This window comes from Bombus bifarius, unplaced genomic scaffold (assembly GCF_011952205.1).
Source record: "Bombus bifarius isolate JDL3187 unplaced genomic scaffold, Bbif_JDL3187 scf7180000007973, whole genome shotgun sequence".
NCBI lineage: Eukaryota > Metazoa > Arthropoda > Insecta > Hymenoptera > Apidae > Bombus > Bombus bifarius.
The window spans coordinates 7,151,426-7,171,753 of NW_022884359.1; the positions used below are offsets into that span (position 1 = coordinate 7,151,426).

At 38.9% G+C, this 20,328-nt stretch overlaps 2 protein-coding genes across 3 annotated transcripts; both read left to right on the plus strand.

Annotated features, from left to right (window-relative positions):
* Nucleotides 1-6,914: 6,914 nt before the first annotated feature.
* Nucleotides 6,915-9,780, plus strand: LOC117216731. Its single transcript, XM_033463688.1, has 2 exons — nt 6,915-7,918; nt 9,425-9,780. The coding sequence occupies exons 1-2, from the start codon at nt 6,985-6,987 to the stop codon at nt 9,754-9,756; spliced, it is 1,266 nt and encodes a 421-aa protein (XP_033319579.1). The 5' UTR covers nt 6,915-6,984; the 3' UTR covers nt 9,757-9,780.
* Nucleotides 9,781-10,476: 696 nt separating this feature from the next.
* Nucleotides 10,477-14,230, plus strand: LOC117216730. Of its 2 annotated transcripts, none has more exons than XM_033463686.1 (5): nt 10,477-10,624; nt 11,225-11,535; nt 11,713-11,953; nt 12,425-12,768; nt 13,192-14,230. In XM_033463686.1, exons 1-5 carry the CDS (start codon nt 10,497-10,499, stop codon nt 13,500-13,502), a joined length of 1,335 nt encoding a protein of 444 aa, XP_033319577.1. In that variant the 5' UTR covers nt 10,477-10,496; the 3' UTR covers nt 13,503-14,230. The 2 variants fall into 2 exon arrangements, with proteins under 2 accessions (XP_033319577.1, XP_033319578.1); XM_033463687.1 differs by having other exon boundaries at nt 10,542-10,624; nt 11,186-11,535.
* Nucleotides 14,231-20,328: the final 6,098 nt, after the last annotated feature.

The window sequence follows — 20,328 nt, forward strand, 5'->3', positions numbered from 1 at the left end:
AAGCTTAAAATGATTTTTTGTTTCAAGATTACATTAAAAATTATAGTTAATAATGTAAAATACTGTTAATAATGTGTTGTGATATATTATGCATTTGAAATTCAATGGTACTCACATTGAGGTGAGTCCCACCCAGAGAACTTTTGGGAATGACCTGATCCAAGTATTTCCGTGGGTGTTGTGCGCGATCTTTGATTGGGAAGTCTGCTTCCGTTTGAAAAATGTCCAGTCGAACATCTTACAGGTAGAATTACGCTTCCTCGCGGTTGAATTCGTCGAAAGACGTCTAGGAACGACGAACAAGTGAGACGCGCTCCGCAGAGATTGAGGTACTGAGCTGTGTTCCATTATTTAAAGAAAATAATGTTCAGCTGCAATTACTGTGCTGTAATTGACGTGACGGCACGCATACGTCAGCCGAAGGAAGATATGCTAAAATATTGTAATCGTGCTGATCATAGAAATATTTTCCACTAACTGACTAAAAAAAAAATAATTAAATTTTGATAAATTGCTATAGAATGATATTTTCTTGAGATTGTAAAAAATCTAAATGCGTTAACAGTTAAAATGGAACTGATTAAATATTAGTAGATTGCTGTAGATAGTTGGATATATCTTTGAGATTGTAAAATAACTCAGTATGTTAATAGGTGGTGGAAATTTTGAAAAGACGAATGGTTTTAACAATAATATTAATTATGGAATATGTGTATGTAAAAATTAACTAGTAACATTGGAAACAATATTAGTCATTGTATCAATTATAATTTCGTTCCTGTGGATAGAAATTCTCATGCTGAATTCCACAGTAAAATGAAATGGATATATGTTATAGCTAACACATTATTCGAAATTCAAGAAGCATTAAATGGAGGAAGAATTGCACGCTTAAATTCAACGGCATATAACAAAACGAAGCTATAAGCCGGAAATCGGATTAAGGAGAATTATCTCTATACAGTATTAACGTAAGAAACTAACTCTAGGACGATTATTACCTCCTTGTGATCTTTCGAACGAAAAATCCTCATTTTCCTTCTCATCAAGCGCTCACCATTCCCCCGTGTTCCTGGATTCCATTTCCTGCCTTTTCCTCCATTTTCCCTTTCTCCTTACGCCAGCACTTTTATTATGCGGCCCCTATTAAACGAACAATTCATTACCATCCAGCAACCTTTTTATGTGCGTTATACAAAACTTCGTGAAATTTCATTATAATGAAACACGGCTATTGTGATTGTATTGAAAAAATGTGGAACCAGTCGAGAAGTGTATATATAGTGAGCTATAATACTTAGGACGGCATTACTTTGTCATAAATTGAACTCGTATATAGGTCTAAACATACTTTTGCTTATAGTTCTTTAGAACTATAGTTCTAATAATAAGGCCGGACGGCTTTATATACACGTATAGGGTAAAGTTATTCAAAAATGTTGACCTTGATAACATACTTTAAGTTCATCAAAATCAACGAGTTGCCTATTCCGAATAATTATCCCTTTTTCATAATTAATTCGCACAATTTCAAAAACCCCAAAAGCAAAACACTCAAAATACCTGCCTAAGAATCACAAACACGCAGCAACTTTCAGGAATTCTCGCAAAAACAAGCCGATAATCTGGAAGCTAGCGAGCTACGCGATACTCTTTACTCCTTACTTACCTCAACCCTATCAGGCTTACGTTGAACGTTTCCTCGGCGAGTCCATCAAGATTTCCCTCTCGACGACCGGGTCGCAACGACGAAGATCTCAATCAATCCGTGACCGTGTCTCGAAAGACGCGCGCCGTACGCCCCCGCGGCCATCCGCGCCGCAAAATCGCCACCACGGAGGTGGATTGAGACGCGGTGGGGTGTGGCCGGACCCGGGATTAACCCCGTCTGACAGCCAATCATATCCAAGACAGCCCCACCACGGCTATATCCGTGACTGGAAGAACCGGCTGAAACTGTCGTCCTCGGCCTCCACCCCCTCTTCTAGCAACCCCCACCGCTAATTGCCCTGGCTTTAATATCACGCGTGGAATGAGAACTTGTGGAAGGGCGGAGAGGGATGATAAGGCAGCAGAATATGCCGAAGAGCAGCCGGGGAAACGGAGGCTGCGCCCGTTTTGTGTGCATCCTCTCTGTGACATCTACATCGAGCAGAGAAAAGAGGGTGGACAACGGCAAAGGGTGGAGAAAACGGGGTGCATAGGCGATGTACGCGTGCATATTTGCGGATTTTACGTGGTGCATTGCGATACACGGTAGGATTTCCGGGGCCAATTTGCCAATGGCCGGTTTGCTTTATTAATGATCCCGACGATGATCGAGGAGCCGATGCGTAACTGAGAGATTGATCGACGAGAACGGCCGAGTCTATTTTCACCGTCATTGCTCGATGATGTCCCGCATTTATGTGGTTGGTTCTGTAGAGTCATCGATTTCGAGAGATTCGTTTTGCGAATTTCCGGCCTGAGATGTAAGGAGATTTATTTTGGAAATTTCGAGAAAGAACCTTACCTAAAGTTTCGAGTAATTTTTACCAACAAAAGTGAGTTTAAGGAATTGATGAATGTTATAAGGATCGTGAATAAAAAATAGGGAAGTTATAGGAATCTTTGAGAAATTTATATGAAATCTGCTTATTATCTTTACTAACTCACTCTCTGCATAACCACAAACGTCTTGGGTGATATAGCTTTTCTGTAATGATCGACGTATAAAATGTCCAAATTCTCAAAGAAAGGATATGTTAACAATATTCGTATCATATATGAGTCACTGAGAAGCTACACTGATACTGCTGAACCTGACACTGAATCCTATTTCCTGAAAATTTCTTAATTCTGGTATTAACGATAAACATTTAATTGTCGAAACATCAATTGATTGACTTCAATGGAGTTGATCAATCGACTTCTGCTTTGTTCTCTCTCCCGGTCTTTCTAAATGGTTAGTTCTACGCTTCCAATAAATTCCAATCCAACTAATCCAAAACCAAAACCAATTCCACTAATCTGCCTTTTCATATAATTCCCTGTTTCCTCCAAACGCGCCCAAAAATGAGATTCCAAAACCTCCGAAGAAAGCACGAAGAATTTTGCTGAAAGAGCAGCTCCATAATCTCGAAGATGAAATCACTCGTTCATCCGAGCGTGTTCATTTTTCCCAGCTCGTGGAACGAGGACTAATTAAAGACGAAGGGAAATTTCGTCGGCGGCTCGAACGAGACTCGTTGGATCGTCGTCTTCGTCTTCTATATTGGCTCGTAAGGGTGGCTCTTATAAAGCGGAGCAATTATCCGGGTAAAATACTCTCCGAAATTTCCGTGATAAATTTCAGCCTGTAATAAGGGTGAGTCGCAAGTCATTTGGCCGGGCTCACGAAGAGGGTGGGTTATCGGTGCTTCAATAGAAATTCTTTCCAACCCCCACCGTCGCACCGCGTCGTCGTGGAAGCTCGCGCGCGCGCGCGCGCAACATCGTTTAATTTAAACATTTGTCGCTGATCTCATTCGATCTGTGTCTCCAGTTTCTTCCAGTCGAAAGCTAATAATTACCAGTTCTGAACATAGTGGAGACAGGGTAAGAACTTGCAAAAGGGTGAGTTTGCTAATATCGTTGCCTTGGTAAGTGGGTACGGATGCAAAAGTTGGGTTGTTGAGTTGTTATCGAAATTAAAATGTACAGTCGTGAAATTGTACAGCGATAGCGTTTAGGGTGTAACGGAGTAATTTTCCTACCCTTTGGTGAAGAAGTTAAGGATTTTACGATATTGTGCTTTGTAGAACAGTTCTGGGGAATTTGTATCTTATTCGTTAGATTTTACGCAATTCGACGAGAAATTAAGGAGCATCTCTGGTTAATGATATTTATTATTTATTGGAAAGTGGATTGATTGGGTTATAGAAAAAGTGAATTTGGATTAAGAATTGTGGAATAGAATAAATACTAATACTAGAAAACGTTTCGGAAATTTAATTTTGGGGATGGTTATGGTTTTGTTGTCTTTCGTTGGAGAAATTTAGAATGTTACAAAATTATACGTCATAACAGAGATTTAAGATTTAATGATAAGCATATAGAATTCCACAACGCAATTTTTAGAGATATAATTGATTCTATAAATTTCGTAGATTTTATTTGAGTTGAAGTATTCCTTAATAGAAATTCCTATTATTGATGGAAAAATAAATTAGATTTCAAGGAAGACGAAGAATCTTCCGATAGATGAAATTTACAAAATTATATGTATTTGAACTACCATGATCGACGTAATGTGTGAATTAGAAATGCTCTTAACGTTCAGTTTTATGGCGTTTCTTGAGCAACTCAAATGGGTGAACGCGAACTTAGCGTCATCGGGAAATATACGACGCAATTACGCGCGGATCCATTATTCGGTTTCTAAAATATGCAAGACACGGCCGAAGTAAATTTCGGATTTATCGCTCAATCTCAACTTCATAATGGCTCCGTGGAACTTTTCGTGGGGGCTGAACTCTTCGTCCATTAAAACGAGATTTATTATTCCGTTTGTAAAAAGCGTAACTTAAAAATCCTTAAATTGTTACGATATTGGCTAAATTATTGAAAAATTACAGAATATTTCGTGTCATGCTTAAGCTTGCAATTAATATGGGAATAATTTTCTTATATTTTATGCAACGAAAACCAGCCAATTTCAATGCTAATAGAACGTTACAATTTAACTATTACAGTAACCAATAATGCACTATCACTATGTTAGTAATATTCTGCTTCTATAAATGGAATATTTAAAATAATATCCCATAGTCGTAATTTTTTAATATTGTAATGTATCGTAATATTTATATTCATATATATGCCGAAATAAATAAATACCGAAAAATTGTACACTGAATGAAATTTTCTATAAAAGTAATGGTAATTAAAAATGACCATCCAGAAAACTTTTCGATTCCTTTGTCTGTCGTCGCCCACGTGATAGTTACTATTGTTAGGATTTCCTATATAATTGAATACTTAATTACACATGTGTGCTAATTATCAAACTATAATCTGACGTATCAGTAATTATGACATATTTGGCAACGAGGTAAAACGGTGGTAATAAAATAATGACGAAGAAGAGAAAAGTCAAGACGACATAAAACATTATCGTAATTAAGCTCTTGCTCTTGAACTTGAGCTCCTTAGAGGTTTTCCGAGGCACTGAAATTCCCGCATACCCGTCAACGTCTAATGAGGGGATTGCGGATGAAGATTCAGGCTGGAAAGGAGCAATTAGGAAAACCGTGTTTGCTCTAGCTCTTGAAGGATCTGCGCACAATAGCAACTTGATGATTTTCGATTATTCGCGAATAATATAACGACATTCTCAAATACAAATTTGATAGTAAAAATCTTTTGTTCGTTATTATATAGATCGTACAGTTTACAAAAACACGTTTTATAACAACGTGACGAACTACTTATTTAGCTACGTGTTTCTGTCGAGTAAAAATGAAAACGATGGAAACTTTCAGCGGAGAAATGATTTTTCAACCTAAGGTGACAAAATTTTTATAGAATTCGTTATTTATATTCACAGTTTTAAAATCACAACGTTCACTTTTCTATCCCCTTGATTGAAAAATGAAAGAGAAAGAAACGAAAGACAGAAAAAATATAAATTTCGCGTTACCATACAACAAAGCCGCCTAACTAAAATCATCCTCACCGAAATCAACCGAGTGAATCCTTCAGCATCGTCGACTATCTCAATCCTGCTCGTTGGAGGCAAGAAAGATCACCGGGACAAAATTAAACGACCTCATCATCATTAGAACGCGACCACCTAATTACCGGGAACGTCTTAGACGCGGTGACATCGTCGACGAGCACAGACAATCGAGCTACCGAGTGGAAGACGCGAGACAGCCTCTCATCCCTACAAAACCACCCTCCTCACCATCCTGTACCCAGTTGTGTCTGTGTGACGACCAAGTCAGAGAGGATGAGACGGATCTCTGTACACGGGGGTGAAAGCTTATTAATGGGGGATGGTCGAGGGGAGGGGCGGGGGTAAAAGGCCTAGAACAGCAGCTAGAGGAAGAACGAGTGTACACGGGCCTTGAAAGCTGCTGCTCGAGCTTCTGCTGCTCGTGGCTGGATTGTTTGAGGTGGAGGGTGGAAAAAAAGTAACAGACTCCCGGCAAATAACCCCCACAATGTTCCCTGTAGGCGTGGTCTGGCTGTATGGTGATGGCAGCGTTCGGCCAATCAGAATTCCCCGAACAACCCCGCCGTAGGCTAGCCTGGTCGAATGAAAAAATATTGACCGTGGCGAGGGGGTATTCTGCGGTCCATTTGGGGGTTGCGGAGGTGAAACACAACGTCGGACTGATTGCCAGGAAAGTGGCGAACGGGGTGCAGGGGAGTTGGATACCGCCGGGTGAATACCCCCCTCGTCACGTACGGGATCATTAGCCGGATATCCTTAGTCCTGCTCGCCAACCCTCTCTGATAGCGGTGATCCTCGTGCCTGACATCATTATCCTGGGACGCCGTTCAGCGCCAGCGCGGTGAGACCATCCTTCGAGGCCATCCCTCGTATCGTTCCAGTTCGGTTCCTCGTGTTTTGCCCTTCTCTCCCGTGTGTTTGCCGATACCGTGTTTCGCCACCTAACTCGTATAGTCGGAATCGTTTGCACTGTGATGTTGGTGCGGCAAACACGGTTCTACGATCGAGTTGCATCTTCGTGACGTGATACTTCGACGACGTGGACGTGGTGACGGAAAAATTGTTCGGAAACTGCGGGACCGAGGTAGATTAAAAATCTGGCATTAACTTTTAGAAACATGGACGATTCGTGGTATGGTTCGCCGTAATATCTGTGTCAAAGAAAGATATTGTTTGACATCAAAGTAGTTGGACTTGGAAGATTGATTTGTTGATTTGTTGATTTGTTGGACTTCGAGTTTTGAGGTTGAAGAGTGAGTTTGCAAATAGGAATACTTTGGACGAGTATGGAGCCGAACGATCCGTCGGCAAGATTGACCGTCGAGGATTTGTCCGACTGCAGGAGCGAGAGCAGTCACTCGGAGAGCCAATTGAGAGCCTTCCAAGACTACGAACGCATCAAGGAACTGAACTTATCTGTGGACAAGTCAAAGGAAGATCCTGCGATTGAACCTAAAGACTTTCATCTAGGGTTGGAACCTGGTAGAACCTCTATTCGTTCGTCCTTCGACGAATTTGAAAATAGTAGCAGGAACCTTTCACTATCATTGAACAAAGGCAAGGATTTTGGTTACATTACCGGTAGTTTAAACGAGATGGCCTATCCCTTGGACAGATCTAGTGAAAATGACGAGTCTCTGGAAACGGCTAACCTGTGCAGGACCAAGAATCCGACGGCCAAGGATTTGCTGTTCAATCTTCGCGAGAACAGGCACAAAAATGCTCACGCAACGTTGTCTCTCGATAGGTACGGCAAGGATTTGAATTTTGCTGTGTCAGAGAAGGATATCAAGGACTTTGGATTGCTCAAGAATTACAGTCTGGATCGGATGAAGGAGTTTAATCTGTCGTTGGATAGGATGAGGGATAGCCACATTGGGAATTTTGCTCTGGAGAGACTTCGAGGGGGAGCTGGATTGCTGGAAAATCCACCGATATTAGAGCATAATGAGTTGAAAAGTATGCAGATGCAACCGAGGAACCAGGATTTGGAAGCTATCGCGTTGGAACGTATGAGAAGATCGCACTTGTTGGGAGCCGATCTCTCGGCACAAAATTTGTCCACGCAGATACCACATCCGCATTCTATCACGCAGATGCAGCACTCGCAGCAGCAACAGCAACAACAGGCTAAGTCGTTTACTATCGACGCAATTCTTGGTTTAAGGAATAATCCCAGGGAGAAACGAAGTCAGCAGCAACAGTACAGAAAGCATCAAGGTGTTTGAAATGACGTTTTTGATGGTTTTTTTTAGATTGTTGCATGTTGCATGAATTTCATAACGGGAGAATCGTAGGAATTTTAAGTGAAATTATTGAATGAATTCTAGTCATTCGAAATTTGATTCTGCTATGCTCCTGATTTTTTTAAAGTTTTGAAATACAGAGATTTTCATTGAGTCGTGAAGCTCCAAATCTGATAGTTGAATTTTGATCATTTTATACAGTACAATAATCCGAATTTGTAGAGTGTAGAGTTGTAGTTTTAGATTCATCATAAAAATAAATCGTACATTATTTAATAATATATTAAAATTAATTGTCAAGGATATTGTTACACTACAACGCGTTTACTATATTTGTTATTTGTTTATATAATTAGAAATACAATTATTAACTATTTTTTAGCGCAGGTATATTATGAAAATTAATTAAAGTAATCAGAACTAAAGAATGATTCAATTATGTATGCAAATCTTCGGCAGATTATTATTAAAACAGCTTCTTGTAAATTAGTTCTATCAAACTTCAGGTGTATTTTCGCTAAAAACAAATGCAAATAGCGTGACGATAGCTGTGGTGAAAATCTTGCTGTCAATCGTGCTCATGATCTGCAAAATTCTCGTTAACCTGAGAAAGAATCGAGGAATATCACAAATTTTGATAATTTCTCAAGCAAATCGACATTGTAGCATCTCGAAACCTTTCCCATCGTATTACTAGGAAAATATCATCGTATTTTAAAAAGTATCTGTTTATCATATTGACAAATAGTATAAAATTCTCGGTAGTTAATAGATATTTAGCAATTATTATTCCATCATCCATCTTCCATCATCAAATATATATTTTTTCAATTTGACATTCTAATTTAAAATTAAATCAATAGATACAGATTACAAATTACCAATACTAATAAATTTTATAACAAACTTGAATTCGCCTATGGCATAGATGACAGATATTATAAAATATACATAGATTATCGTACAAGGAAAGTTTCATTGCATGAATACTTACATAATTACAATACTACATTTCTTTATGGTTAGAATATCACGAATAATAAACATAATCAGTGGCACAAAGTACAATATTTGAAAACAAGCTATCCAAATTCGCATCCTTCTATTAATTACAAAGAATCCTAAACTAAACGATTTTAAAAATTCCAAAGCAAAACTTGCAATTCTCTGTTTTAAAATGTCCATAAAATTGCAGCTCCCGAATGTGTTAAAGAAAATAACATAAATTCAATTGCTAAAATTGAATTCAATCACCTCAGTTTCTAAATATAACGCGTATCGCTCTCCACATAAAAAAATTTAATCATCGGCCAGAAAAATATCACGAAGAAATTTTACCACCCTGAGTTGTGCTACTCTCAAAGAAGCGATCAGTCTATAAATATCACGCACCTGGCAATCGAAGAAAAGAAACAGAATTTTAAAAAAATCATATATTCAGAAGGAATTACTTTTCTCTACATAAAAAATCGAACCGTAGGTCAGGAAGGCGGGACGAAGAACGGCGGTTCAAGCTCGTGCTCCGGCGGCGGCGGTAAGCTGAAGAGGGTGCGTACGATCTTCACTGCGGAACAGCTGGAACGGTTGGAGGGAGAATTCGCGCGACAACAGTACATGGTCGGGCCGGAGAGGTTGTACCTGGCGCACGCACTCAGGCTGACCGAGGCCCAGGTGAAGGTGTGGTTCCAAAACCGACGCATCAAGTGGAGGAAACATCATCACGAGCAACAGAGCCAAAGGGTGCACGAGTTCCAACGGTCGCTGAACTCTTCGCTGGAACACGAGGACAGTAACGAGACCGACAAATGGTGAAAAGAGACCGCGTTCCTCGATCGAGAAGCACCACTCCGTTTCTTCGTTTCCCCCCTGCTTCTTCCGTTTTCCGATCTTAGAAATATTCGACTGCTCGCGTTCGAGGAGGGCTTGATCGACGGCCAAGGACGATTCTTTCGCGGCTTCGACGCGCTTTGACCATTTTTCAAAAGGATTCTACCGAATACGTTCGATCGTATTTCCAAATAAGTGTTCCTTCGTTTCCAACTCCCTCGGATGAGTCTCTGATTCTTGCGAAGACTTTGAGGTCGATCCTTTTGAGGTTAGATTGATTTCGTGTGGAACATGAAGAGAAAGGTTGCAGCAACGTAGAACGTTGATAGTCTCGTGGAGGAAGTTGTAGATCTTGAGGATATTAAACTGGAAATCAGATTCGTGCGGTTTTGAACGAAGGTTTAGCAAAGATAAACTCAATGTTACGATTGATGTAATCGGAGGAGGAAACGATTCGTTTACTTTTGAATATTGAGATCTTGGATGGATTGTCAATGAAGATTTTGAAGGATTCGTGAGCCTCGTTGGAAAGGAAGATAGGATTGATTGATTCATTTTACTGTTCGATCTTTGGTGTTGCATCGACACCATTACGCCATGAGGAAATAAAAGACACAATTTTTTAAACGAAATATGTAAATTATCGTCTAATAAGTGTAGAAGTGAAAGGATTACTGTTCCACGATTCTTTCCCGGACGCTGTGGACGAACGACGAAATTTAACGATGAAACAAGTAGAAAATTACAAGTCAAAATGCATCCATTCGCATCTTGACACGAGGGATCTCCCTGATTCGTGCTGGAGGCATACGCAGAAGAGGAGTCAGTCTTTTCCGATTAGTAAAATCAGCAAGTGAGTATTTGAACGTCTAATCAATCTTTCTTTGAGATTTCTAGGAAAATTTGGAAATGTAATTCTTCTAAGCCCCATCTTTAAAATTACACGTATTATTTAATAGAATACTACTAGTTTATAAAGAATATAAAAAATAGGGGAAATAGAAAAAGCATCGTAATTAAATAGTTAATAAAAATAAAACGTATCTTTTATATAAATGATTTATGCAAGATTTCTATGGTTTATGATATTCTTATGGTTTATATATTCTATGAACAACATATTCATTCAACGAGTTTCAAAGATTTCGCCTAACTCTGAGATACTATAATATTATAAAACTGCATTTCCCCTTTATTTTTATTTTAGCTATTCAAATATTCCAATCTTAACTCATTTAAGCTTGAGTTTTATATTAATAAAGTGATGTCTTCTCTAATCTTTCGCTTACTTTTCATGGTTATAGTACAACAATATTCCATATTATATAGGATTAATGAAATTGTGTGTAGGTGCACTATTACACAGGGTCAAAGAATTCTATTCCTAAAACGATTTAAACATAACTTTCGCCAGAAGCTAGGAAAAACACTTTCTCATGGGAATCTTCTTAAGGAATCCGGAATCGACCACGAACTACTATTCCTCGTCGACTTCTTACAAGCCACAGAAGAGTCACGTATGTTCCAGTCTGACGTACCCGAAGAACACGTCGGTTCACAGTACCGACGCACCGCATATCCGGACTCATTCTAAACCCAACCGAGATAAACATTCCTCGAGTTATTCCTCGAAATTTTCATCGAAGGGGAAGACCCATTATGACGATGAGCTGGGAGATATCGACAAATTGAAATTTACCGACGAAGGATTAGGAAATCTTATAGAAGGCCATATAGTAGAAGACGTTGAAGAGGAACTTACAGGTTTATTTTATTTGAGTTTCAAATTCTTTAAGTTAAATTATATTTCTGTGTATTTGTAATCCGATACAAATAACATACTATAATTTTCGTGATGCTATGAAATACAACATATGGAAAGAGAGAGAGAGAGAGGGAAAGAGAGAGAGAGTTTATAAAACTTGGAATTTTTCGTGGCAGAGGACGATCGCGAAGTGCCAGCTGAATTCTTGGACAAGGATTACGAGGAACAAGAAGCGGACGATGAAATAGACGATGAGTCTGACGGGTCACCGCAGACTCATAGATCTCCGAGAGGAGGTAAAACAGAGGCATTGCTGAGACAACAGCGATGGGGAAGCGTAGAGCAGCAGCCAGATACGCGAAAACTTCGTTACCAGCAACATGTGGCTATGATACACAATCATCCTTCATCCCCCAGGTAAGATCGGAAATTCTTTGAAAATGTTTCAATCTTAAGGAGGTTGACACTTCCGTGTTATTTTACTTACTAATTTGGTAGCCTTTGATTCTTACAATCATCGTCTGTTTTCATCATTTTACATTACTTCCATAAACACACTTTGAAGTTTTAGTTGAAAACATCGTCTTCACACTATTCGAATAAATTTAGTACGTTTTTGAAGTATGATACCAGATTTTAGAAGCATATTACATTAATAATAATAAATTATATTTATATACACACAATTTAAATGCTGCACACATAACGATAAAATCAGACATTTTTCTAACAATAAATTCAAACCAATGGAAAAAGAATATCATTGTTAAGAATCAAACCATAGTGTTGAAATTATTTGATGAACGGGACTCGTTTCATTTATGAAGCAAGTTAAAGATCTTCGATTCGAAATGGAAGATCGTTATTTTGAAACGTAGTTCCGATTAGGTACTACCGCAACGTGGCTGAGCACGAAGTACCCGAGCCCTTATCAGAAGAAGACTTCGTCCGAACGTCGCTGAAAAGTCCGCCGAGACGGCAACCTGCGAACTATCGTCAATGGTCGTCATCGAGAAACGAACCTGATCGATACGACGACGCGACAACGTTGATCCATACGACTCGACGAGCCCGTACTAAACCGGATGTGGATCGGCTGATAGAGTCGGAGTTGAACAGAACGAAAAGGTGCAATCGTTGTGGTAACCTGTCGAGCAAAAGGAACGAACCGCTTCTGAAGAATAGCTGTAGATTCGACGATTGTGCGAATATTCCTATCAAGGGACCAATCGGTAAGATTCTGTATTTAACTCTGCTTTTTGATATTGTATCGTTATACTTTGGAATTTTGGGCATTGTATTTTGTATTTCATTATACCGTGTCATGGAATACATGGATCATACTGAAAGTTTTTGCGCATTTATACGAAATTTTAAAGTGAAAAATTGCACGGGAAAATATTTGACAGGTGAAATATTTTTCTGTAGAATCTGTACTTCTCAAATAATATTTTCAAAAATATAAATTTGCATAAAAATATACTGTCTAGTATATGCATAAATGGAACAATGTAAGATTTTGATTCTAATTAAACTTTGTAGTACTTACGTTAATGAACAGACATAGTAAATTATAAAATAGAAATGATAAAATACTCGTCTCAAGCAAGCCACAATTTCTTAACCGATTACCATTTCTTCTTTCAAATGTTCAGGCGACGAGTCCGAGAACCACGAGCAAACATTCTGCGGCCGCTGCAACGTGAGGTACAACTCCAAGGATCCCTGCGGTGCCACTGACATCCCGTCGCCCTTATACACCATGAAATCGCGCAGATCCCGCGAAGTAAAATCCCCAACTATCTACGAGGTGCCAGAGCAAAACCAGGACAAGCTCTCGACCGATTATCCGCGATCCTTATCGAGATACCAAAGAAAACTTACGGACGCGTACACGGAAAAATTGAAACGGTCGTTGCACACTTCTCACGGTACTGCGCGTACATCTTTTCGACACGTCGAATAAAATCGTTTTTTTGACTCCTCGGGAGATCAAAGAAGAAGAACAACGAACCGAGAAGATTGTATAAGCGTTGGACTCGAGAAAAAATATCGAATCGAATCGTGTGAAAAGAATTTAATCATTGAAGCAATCCCACGAACATTCTAGTAACATTTCAGGATCGAAAATCCTTTCCCTCGTTTCCATGCGATTCTCGCGACTATTTTCGTATAAGGAATTCGTCCCTGTATCGCTGTTTAAGGATGTGTGTGTCGAACAAGGTAGAAACAAAGTCCATTTCGTTGCAACTCATCAACGTGAGAGACTCGATCCACGAGAGCAACGGAAAGGCCATCGTAGAGCAAAGAATAAAAAAAAAAAAAAAAGAAAAAAAAGAAAAGAATCGCTCCTATTCGATCGTTTCCCTTCTACTGGTTGTGTAATATATATTTTTGTAACTGTCCTCTCGGGTCTTGTAGATGTTACACTGTACGTATTGTCCGAGGCTAACGTTAGTTGCACGATGTACATACGCATTAGGTGAAATCGATTAGAGTTTAAACGTGACCGTCAAAAAAAGAAATCTTTTGCTTCACGTCTTCGGTGTTCGATGATCTTCTAAATGGTAATATCACCGTTCCCCTCGGCACGAAATCGACTGTATATACAAGACACCCACGATTTCGATTACGATTTCTGTGTACACATGTACGCGTACATGTTCGCAAGAAGAATAAATCCTCGAATCTGTGCACCGAGCCCAGTCTACTTTATCTCGTCCTCATATTATTCCTTATTGTTGCGATTGATTTTTGAAATATTATTAGATGAGAAAGTTGTTTGACAGAAGAGGCAAGATGGTAGAAGGAACCGGAGGAAAATGATATTCCGTACCTCCTAGATTGATTTTTAAGACTTTCCCAGGGAGAAGAATAATTTGGTGAAAGTAGAAGCACGTTGGGAAGAGTTGGAGAGAAAGGTAATGGATGAATAATGATTCTGCAACATGGAAGTATCTCGCAGTGTATTCCAATTTCATTTCCAAGTTTCTTTCGAAAATAACAAATTTTGAAAATTAAATATATAACATTTATATTTCTTAAGGAAAATTCAAGAATTGGAACACACAAGGTTGATTTGCAGAACAACAATATTTAAAAACTATTTCTTACAAAAGGTTCGAAAATTAAATAGGAAAATCTGTTGTTTTATGAAACATAATTCACGTTTCTTCCAAAATTAGTGAAATTCAATATAAAATAATAAAATAGATCAATACAAAAAATTAATCAAAATTTAAGAAATACGATTTAAAAGTCAAAAACAATAAAATACAGAGAAGAATCCTAGAAAAATCTGGAAACATCACAAGAACAAATTTTTGAGAAACTATAATTAAGATTCAACATGCAAAGCAATACAAAATATAATCCAAACAAAAAATCCATAAAATTATTCATGAAATTTCAAAGGTTAAAATTTTAATATGTACTCTTAGAACCAAAAATAAACCGGAAACAGACTGGTTTCTCGGTTAAGAACGGGTAGAAGAACAAACCCCGGAGGAACTTTCTCCGAATCGTCTTTTTCCGTGCAGCAATTGGTACTAATTAATTAGCGGCGTGTCTTACGTTCTTTCCGTAATTTTATTCGCGAAGGTACGAGCGGGGTGCAGCTTTTTGTCGAACCACAAAGGCGGCTGCTTTCGCCTGAGCTTTTGTTTAAATATTAATAACGCGGGGAAACTCTGTCGCTCTCTGACCGCGGGCGGAAGGCCGTGCTTTGTTCAATTAAACTTAATATCTTTATTATATCGGAGCGTCGAAAGCGGATATTATTTATTGCGGCGAAAGTCGGGAAAACGGGTCGCCGTGGGATGAGGAAGCCAGCTTTCCCTTCGAAACCGGGGTTCTGTTGTTTTTCGTTCCGGCGGAAATTGGTGGGGAATTAAATCTTGTATATAGTTTCAGATTTATATAAGGGTTTAGAAGAAGCATACAATCGCTGTATTGCCATGTTCATTTAACTGCGCTGTTATCCTAGAATTTCTATATCTCAATCTCGCTCTCAACAGTTGTTATTAACGAATCAATATATATTATATTTTCCATTCGTATAATGTTTTATATTTATTCTAATATTTTTTATGTAAGGAAGACTGTAGTATATTTGGATTCATTTCAATCATTTGGATTTCAACTATGTGAATTTTTTATCATATCTAGGAATAGGTACATTATTTGAACTGTGGTTAGTCTAAAGTAGTATACAAAATTTTTAAAAACATTCATTTCTAGCTTTATAATTAATTACTATGTATATAGACGTCACATGTAATCTTATATTCGTCTACCTTTGTTTTAATCTAATACCGAAAGAACTTTTCGATATCAGTATAATTGCTGAAAAAAAGACTACGAAAAATTGCTGAAGTAAGATTTTCTCTCTCTGCCTCTGCTGATTCTAAATTCCACGGAGCCAAGTAGCGTAAGCAAATCGAACGTCAGCCAACGTGAAACGGGCAGAAAATTGTAATCGTCGCGAGATATCCGCGCGTTCATCCGGCAACGAAATTCCATGATGGAAAAATCTGACGCGGATGACGTCGGTAACTAATATTCGCTCGTTACGTGCAGCCCTTTTGTCGACGTGATAAATTAGCCGTCGACCCATGTCAAAGGGCCACAAAGAAAGCAAACCTTCGATGGAGAATCATACGAACTTCGCTATCAAGCTGGAAGCATCAGTGATATCGATCGGGAATGAAAGATGCCCCACTGTCTAATCTGTTTGTCAAATCGGCCTCCGTTCGATGCAACGTTTGCCTCCATTAGACAATAATCGCGTTAATAGAGTCGTGACTAACGTTAATTCCTTCGACTCGATGTTTCGGTTCGATTGTGCAGGTGGTAAGCCGATATGGAAGTAAGCAATCTCGTTCTTGAAGCGCGAACGACTAGAATTGTTTTAAATTTGCTCTGTTGAAACAAATACACATTAAACGATGGTAAAAATGTCGCATTTAGGAAATAGGTCACGCTAAAGAGATTGGAAGTAAAAAATGTGAAAAATACGATGCTGTCTCTGTAGTAGTAGAATCATACAGCAAAATCTTCACTCATGAGATCTCCAATTTTTATAATATGAATTAAATCCAATAAATCTAATCTAAAATAAAGGAAGCGAAATACATACAATGTAAGTATATATCAGAAATAAAGATCTTTAATATAAAGAACAAGTGATTGTTAGTTTTTGTTTATTCTCGTCTGCACTTTTATTTTGGGTATACTTGGAATTTCCTTAAGAGGTAGGAAAAATTGTACCAGCATTTTCTACCGCATGTTTTATCTAATTATTCTTTTTACTCTGTTATTTGAACTTTTCCTTTTCTTGACACTTTCCTCGCCTTCCACTTAAACTGTATAATTCAACAGTAACGTAGAGTTTTCTTTGCCCACAGAAGCTACAAGATATCAACCAAAATTAAATTGCTCTACATACTAATCCACCCTAATATCTCTTATCCCTTATTTCAAGATACTAAAAGTGTATTAAGAAAATCATCTTCTAATCAGACAATAAAACCTGCAGAGACACCATCAAACCATCCTATTATGTATATCGAACTCAGTTGAATCGAACCGTATCCCAGTTGCAGTATAAGTAAGATTATTTCGCGGGAAGGAATCACGACGCGATAGAAATTCGCCGCGCGAGAAAGCAACAAAGAGGGAGAGAAAAGAGCGGCAGAGGTGATAAGCCTCGATATCTCGAGCTACACCCCCTGCGCGAGATGTAAGCTCCGCCTATCCCTGGGGTTACACCGGTACTTCCAAGAACCCCCTGGGACCCTCCACCCCCGTGCAGAGGGGGTAACCCAACCCCCGGTGTTCCATCGTCGTTGGCATCCGCGGCATTCCAATTAGCTCGCGAATCAAAAGAGCCCCACTGCCTTTGTGGGGTCTCACCCCCTATCCCCTGGCAAACTGTCTCCTTCCCTCTTTCACCCCCGCCAGGTTAACCGTCGCTTCTCTTTCCGGCCGCCTCGTATCGCTCTTCCTCTTTCTCGCGATCGTTCCTTTCTTCTTCCTGCTTTCCGGCTGGTTACTACCCGGAATCTGTCTCTGTTTCACACGCGCGTATAGCTACGATGTACATACATACACGTAGAAGGTGCATATGCTTTTTTCCCCCCGTTTTTATGCCACGATACATGCTGCGATTCTGTCCTTCATTTCGATAGAATTTTTTGAAGAACGCAGCGTTTGATTCGGGTTCCTAGGAGAAATAGTCAAGATACTTTGAAGCAACGATGCCTCATTCTAGTGGCCTATTCTAACTTCAAATGAAGCATTTAAAAATCTGTTTCATAAAGCTAGATAAACGAATACCGAAAAATCATTCGTCGGTATAATGATTGAATCGAGCGGTGCTCGAACGCTACCCCATCAAGCCTGATAAAATTACAAATATTTGATCACGATTGGCCGGTGCTCGTGGCCGATTAAAAAATCTATATTTAATAACGCGCGGCCGGGCTTTGACATAATTCCGCCGTTACATCGATCTCTACCGGCCCGGTTTTCAATCATTCTCCGTCGCTCGAGGACGCTCGTTCATGGCGCGGCAATTAGCGAAAAAATACCATGTAGGTAATAATTCCGCGTATCCACCGCAGAGGACGATGAAAAAGAGTTTTGTTCGCTCGAACGTTGAAATCCTTAGCGAGCGTGGATTTTAATCTCGAATTCGTTCCGTAGGTACACCGAGAGCCGCGTTCTCCAAAAAAGAACGTAGGCCAGAGTGGGTTGAAAGATACCAAAAGAGAGAAAGACAAGTAAAAAAGAATGTCGCACGGATTTATGGAAATCGGACGATGTACGTACGTGTTCGTGTTTTGTGGGTGTGTGATGCACATTTATGAAACACCAGGCCGATTTTAATATCCGCGAATGATAAACAAAGTGGTATCTAACGAAGTGGATAGAGGCGCGCCGTAATAAAATTTGTGTTGCCGCTTCGTCGCGGCCGGCCGCGGGGAAACGTCACGAGCGGTTTCCTCCGATTTCAATTAGCCTTGGCGACCCTCGCCCTGTTCTCTCTCTCTCTCTCTCTCTCTCTCTCTCTTTCTCTGTGTGCTTATGTATGTGTGTTTGTGTGCATAAGAGCGCCCGTGTGCATGCAGATCCCGTTTTCAGGAGAGCAACGTGTTGGTTGGCCAAACAGGGGGACGATTTTTTTCGGTATTCGTTTATTCTTTGATTTGACAAGGGAGACTGATGTCGCGTACACTTTGATGAGATTTCCTGGCAAGAAACGTACTGTGAATACGTGTTTGCTGTTGTAGACATATTTGGCTTTTATTTGTATAAAGAATATTGATGCTAAGAAATACGATTTGTAAGTTTGGATGAGAGAGGGTAAGGTATTCCGAGTTTGACTATTGTTTTTAGCGGAAATTTGCAGAGATTTAGGTTTTGTTTAAATTGATGGCAATTGTTCGGTACGAATATTGATGGCAAGAGACACGATTTTTACTTTTGAATGGAGAAAGAGATGTTATTGTATGATCAGCTTTTATCGTTAGCGTTACCGGAAGTTTCTCCGCAATTTTCAGTGACTTGTTATCTTAACCCTTTCACTACGATAGTCTAGATATATAGGTAGAGGATAATTTCAATTTTTGTTAAAAGAAAAAGAGACAGAGAGAGAGAGAGAAATTGAAAAATTCTTTTTGAAAAATACATAGATTAAATCTTCTAGTTAAGAAAATATAGCAATCGAACAAATTCCCATGTTTTAAAATTTTCAAAGCATCAGACAATTCTACCCTGCACGTTAAATCTTTTCCTTCGAATATTAGGATAAAACGATAAAGAAACTGACTTTAGGTGAATCATTTCCTTCGCCTTTTGTATCCGTACATTGTCAAAGGGAAATTTCAGAGATACTTAACCGTACCCTTTTTGATATATCGTCCTACGTAATATCGTGAGAGATACGAGTCCCTAATATTTCGTTTATTACGAATTTTTCAAAGAGCAAAGGGAATAATTGCAGCGATGCGTAGGAGGCTGCGATCGCGGGATATGTCGGCACGATCAAAGAACATTCCTCTGCGCGAAACATACCGGCAAGCCGCGTTAGATTCATATCGAACCGTAACTGAATCTATAATTGGCATAAGCAATCAACCATTCGATTCGCTTTGTACGTCGAATATTTCTTTATCTTGCTATATTTAATAAAATCTTGATATTGTTCTATAATTTTCTAAATGTCTTTCAGCGACTGTTAATAATTTGTGATAGAAGTCAAATGTTTCGGATACATACCCATGTATTAATCCGTAAGTAATTTGGATATTTAATACAATTGAATGAAAAGATTTTTATATTTGTTATAGTTCAAATACTTCTAATTAGAATCAATATAAAAGAACTGAGATGCATTATTATTAATGTATTATACCATATCGATATCTCCAAATATTAAACGCCTGCTAATAAATGGGATTAAATAATAAAAACCTAATTCTCCTCTTCCTATTACTCATTCCAGCCTTAAACGCTTTTTCTAAGAGCAAACAGACGGTCGGTCACAAATTAATTGAATCAATTTACATCGAGGAGCAAAAAGAAGCAATTAGGTGGAATAAGAAGAAGACGCAGCATAAAATCCGCAAAGCAGAAGATTATTGCGCGTCGTTCAATGATTATATAAGAGGCAACGATGGCCCAGGTCGACCGGTCCAATTAACGTTGTAGATGCGATAACAAGTGGTCCCGCGTTTAATTTATCGTACAACGAAGCGACAAATTGCAATATTCTTCCGAGATTCGTCGTC

Coding starts and splice junctions, on each gene's coding strand:
- LOC117216731 (XM_033463688.1), top strand. CDS start 6,985: ATGGAGCCGAACGATCCGTCGGCAAGATTGACCGTCGAGGATTTGTCC. Junction 7,919..9,424: donor ACAGTACAGAAAGCATCAAG/GTGTTTGAAATG, acceptor ATCGAACCGTAG/GTCAGGAAGGCGGGACGAAG.
- LOC117216730 (XM_033463686.1), top strand. CDS start 10,497: ATGAAACAAGTAGAAAATTACAAGTCAAAATGCATCCATTCGCATCTT. Junction 11,536..11,712: donor CGTTGAAGAGGAACTTACAG/GTTTATTTTATT, acceptor TTTTCGTGGCAG/AGGACGATCGCGAAGTGCCA. Junction 11,954..12,424: donor AATCATCCTTCATCCCCCAG/GTAAGATCGGAA, acceptor AGTTCCGATTAG/GTACTACCGCAACGTGGCTG.